Source organism: Bison bison, unplaced genomic scaffold (assembly GCF_000754665.1).
Source record: "Bison bison bison isolate TAMUID 2011002044 unplaced genomic scaffold, Bison_UMD1.0 scf7180017864371, whole genome shotgun sequence".
Lineage (NCBI taxonomy): Eukaryota > Metazoa > Chordata > Mammalia > Artiodactyla > Bovidae > Bison > Bison bison.
In genome coordinates this window covers 6,767,107-6,771,084 of record NW_011494943.1, presented here as the reverse complement: position 1 = coordinate 6,771,084, position 3,978 = coordinate 6,767,107, and the positions used below count along the sequence as shown (strand labels likewise).

The window sequence follows — 3,978 nt, the reverse complement described above, 5'->3', positions numbered from 1 at the left end:
AGGCCCCCTGCGGTCCCCTCGCTGCCCTAAAGGGAGAGGCTCCGGCCGGGAGGAGGAGAAACAGAGCGGGGTCACAGCGGGCCGCGGAGGCCCACGCTGGGGAAAAGAGCAGCCCGTTTTCTAAAGCAGCTGAGCCGTGGGCTCCACTCCGTGAGCCCCGTCCTGGAGGAAGGCGAGGACCCCAAGAGCAGGACTGGGAGGGGCAGGGGCTGCGGGAGATGCCCAGGCACCCCGGGGCCCAGCTAGCGCTGGGAGCTCAGCGCAGCCTCTGTGGGTGGAGGCGGGTCTGACCCGAGCTTGGGGCCGCCTGGTGTCCATGCCAGACACCCACCCTTTATTTACCGTCAGCCTCCTCTCTCCCTCCTACAACCTCTCTCCTCTGACACAGGCACCGCTCACCACACACAGACAGGACCTCACACTACACGTGCCCCCCGGGGATCCTGGGGTGCTGGGGAGACCCCTCTGCCAGGCCCATCAACCAGAACAGCAACAGCATCTTTGAGACCAAAACCAGTGTGCAACTGATCCCAGAGCACCTGCCGGGGACGGGGGTGACGGTGACTGCACGCCCTCCGGTCGTGGGCCCAAGTGGGTCCCGGCCCTTCCGGGTGGCTGGCAGGACGGTGTCGGAAGTGAATGAACTCCCAGCTGCCGACCTGGTGTTGGGGAGACCCCCGAGCTCCCCCAAGGACAGTGGGGGTCTTGCTCTTTGCAGCGTCAGTTGGAAGGTACTATGGTGTTTTTTTATGCTCTAGTGGCCGGGGCTCAAGAGGTGGCCACCATGGCCCGCTGAGTTTTAAGGTTGTGTCGCGTGGCATGTCTGTGAGAACAAAGAGCAGCTGCTCTCCTGCCCTGAAGGGGCCCAGCCCCATCCAGGCCTCTAGGAGCCCTGGAGCACTCCTCTGGGTGGTGGGGACCCAGTACAATCGGAACAAGTGGTCCTGGGCTGAGCCCCGCTTTTGCCCACATTACCTCGAAATGACTTGTCTTTTTTTGGGACAAAATTTGCCCACCAGTAAAAAGGCACAGAGTGCTTGCCTCCTCCCTGCTCTCCGGAGTCCACGGGAGCCCCCTCCACCTCCCAGCGCTGGCTGCGAGCCCGCGTGGCCGTCTCAGGAAGACTGGGAATGAGGGGCGCGAGGCAGACCTCGAGATGCTTGTCAGACTCACCGATCCATCTCATCAGGGACGTGAGGATCTGCAGGTACTTGGTCTTCTGGACGTCAAAGAAGGTGAAGGGTCCGAGGAGGAGCGTGAAGACGGCCTGGTGACAAAAACGAGAGTGAGGAGGTGCAGAGGCCAGGCGCGTGGCACCCCGTGCGTGTGGGGACGGCACACTGTTCACGCAGCCTCCAGCCATCCCCAGGGCTGCTCCTAACCCAGGTGTGCGCCGGGAGCGGTAGAGGCTCCCTGGGGTCAGGCAGCACCGCCTGGCGAGTTCCTGGGACCAGGGCTGCAAGAGAAACTGAGACCCGTGCGTGTCTGCTGTGCCTCACACTTGTGGTCCTGAGGCGACTTTCTAGGCAAATCGCAGGTTATCTCTTGGGGACATGGCCCTGCTTGCTTCTCTTCTCAGTAAGTGCTGACCGAGGGGGTCACGGGCCCGGCAGCAGGCCGGCATGAGCACTGGTTAGGAAGGTGAGGCTCCGAAACAAACCCCAGGTACATCCTGGGTTCTCACGGTTTACTGGGAAGAAAGGATGGTGGGGTGGGGACGCAGGGGCCCCGATGACCCGGCGCAGTGGGAAGGACACCATCCTGAATGGTTCAGAGGACAGGATTAATCAGGATGTTGGTAATCAGCAACCTCTTGAATTCTGAGAGAAGGTGAAGCCTGGAGAATCGGAGCCAGTGTCTCCCAGGGCAGAGCCACAGAGAAACATCCTGGACCAGGAAGAGCAGGAAGCCCTGAGTGGACAGGTGTTGGGGGTGGGAGCCATGGGGGTGCCAGCACTGGCCCCCCCTCTGCCCTTCCTCTCTGGGGAACAGGGAGAGCGAGTGCTTCCTTAGGGGGAAAACAGAAGAGAATTCACACCCGGCCTTAGAGAACTGGGATCTGCGGAAACTGAACCCCCTCTACAAAAGAGAACAGGGAGGTGGATAAACGTGGCCCCATGGAGACTGGGGCTGGGGACGGAGGGAAGCTGAGGCTCTCCATGCCAAGCCGGCTGCTCCGAGAGCGGAGCGATTAGAAGCTGCTGGGTGGAGTTACAGGATGGCACCATTTCCAGTCTGCCACTCAGAAGTGGCGAAGCGGCAGACCTTATTAACATTTACAGTGAGCCGTTTTATCACGTTAATGCTAATGACGCTTGCCAGAGATGCAGCGGATGGTGCCAAGCCCAGAAGTGGGGAGCAGGGTTCGCTCTGGGGGAGTCGGGGCTGGCCCTGGGATCCCGGTGAACACATCCTAGCTGCTTGGCCTGGTGGCCAGTCCCTGGCTCCCCCGACGGGGGTGGGGGTGAGCCCGTTCCCCGACCCCGACTCCGCCCCGCCTGGAAGGGGAGCAGGATGTGGGAGAGGCTGTGACCGCTCATCCAAGTCCATTATCACTGTGAGAATGACAGGAAAGACTGAAGCGCCGCTTAAACAAGGGCTCTAATTAGCTGGGGTGGGTACGGCCTCCTGGCAGTCCCCCGGGGCTGGGAGACTTCTGGAAGGAGCTTCCTTCCGGGGGGCCGACAACCAGCCCTGCTTCCGCTCTGGAAGAAGCAGTGGTTTCAGCAGGCGGGGTGATGGGGGAGGCAGAGGACAAGGGCTCCCGAGCAGTCCTTGCTGGTCCCCCTGTGGCCTGGGGACACAGGGAGGTGACAGTCACCCAGTCGTGTCCGATTCTTTGCCACCTCATGGACTATAGCCTGCCAGGCTCCTCTGTCCATGGGATTCTCCAAGTAAGGATATGGGTTGCCATGCCCTCCTCCAGGGGATTTTCCCAAGCCAGGAATCGAACTCTGGTCTCCTGCATGGCAGGCATGGCCTGGGGACACGCGAGGTGTGGGATCACCAGCTCCCGGCCAGCTGAGCCAGTCTGTCTGCAGTGCCATCAGCAAGTCATTTAGGAAAATTACCACCTCAGGGAAACTTTCCACTGATGAATTTCTCTTTTGAAGGATGGGGGTGGGACAATCACGTGGAAAAACATGGACCAAGCCACCTGCCATAAACGTTCTCCAATGACCCTGGGCTGCTTGAAACTAGACTGTGGTGTGCCCGGGCCAGGAGCTGGGGTGTTTCACTTCTGACCTACGATACCTCCAGCTGTGGGTGCCGGACATATTCGTGGTGGGTGGCTTATGGTGGGGGTCAGAGCTCATCTTGGAGGCCTAAAGACTGGGTTTTAGAAGGTTCTACTATGTAAAAACAAGGAGATCACAGAACCCGCCCTGCAGGCAGGCAGGGAATTCTGCTGCTGTGGGCCGCCCTAGGTCTCCTCTCCAGGAGGGACCCTGTCTTCATCCTCCTCCTCAGGAAATACGTCAATATCCTTTTACACACGTGGCCCCATTGCATACCCCCCTGTAGACGGGACTCTGCCGAGAGACCCTTCGTTCAAAGGGACGGAGCACACAGACACACCTCCCAGGGCAGAGTCTGGAAGTGTACGCGAGGTGCCCACCGAGTGCCAGGAAGCATGAGTCAGGCTGGGAACGGGGGTCCAGCCCTGCCGGGCTCTCTGGGATCCACGTGCGTGACAACAGGTCTGTCCCCAGGCTGGGGGCAGGTGGTGAAGGGCTCTTTGGGGAGATGGGGTCAACAGCTGTGACATCTGTGGCTGGACAGCAGCTGGAATGTGCTTTCTTTATCCCCCCAGGTCGGGACCATAGACCAACCGCAGGGTCAGGGAAGACGTAGGGCCAATGGGCAAACAGCAGCCCCCACGCAGGGCGGAGCTCACGCAGCACTGGGAGCCCAGACCGAGACACGGCGCAAGCTGGGGCTAATTCAGGAACAGGTGTTCTCTGCAAATTGGTTCAG

The 3,978-nt window shown here is 60.6% G+C and overlaps 1 protein-coding gene across 2 annotated transcripts in view; it reads right to left on the bottom strand.

The window, feature by feature from the left end:
* TMEM104 (transmembrane protein 104) overlaps positions 1–3,978 on the bottom strand; it is a 55,670-nt gene that overhangs the window by 13,683 nt on the left and 38,009 nt on the right. For both annotated transcript variants that reach the window (XM_010856131.1, XM_010856132.1), the window contains exon 9: positions 1,174–1,267. In XM_010856131.1, coding sequence (XP_010854433.1) covers positions 1,174–1,267 — 94 coding nt within the window. The remainder of the gene's footprint in view (positions 1–1,173; positions 1,268–3,978) is intronic.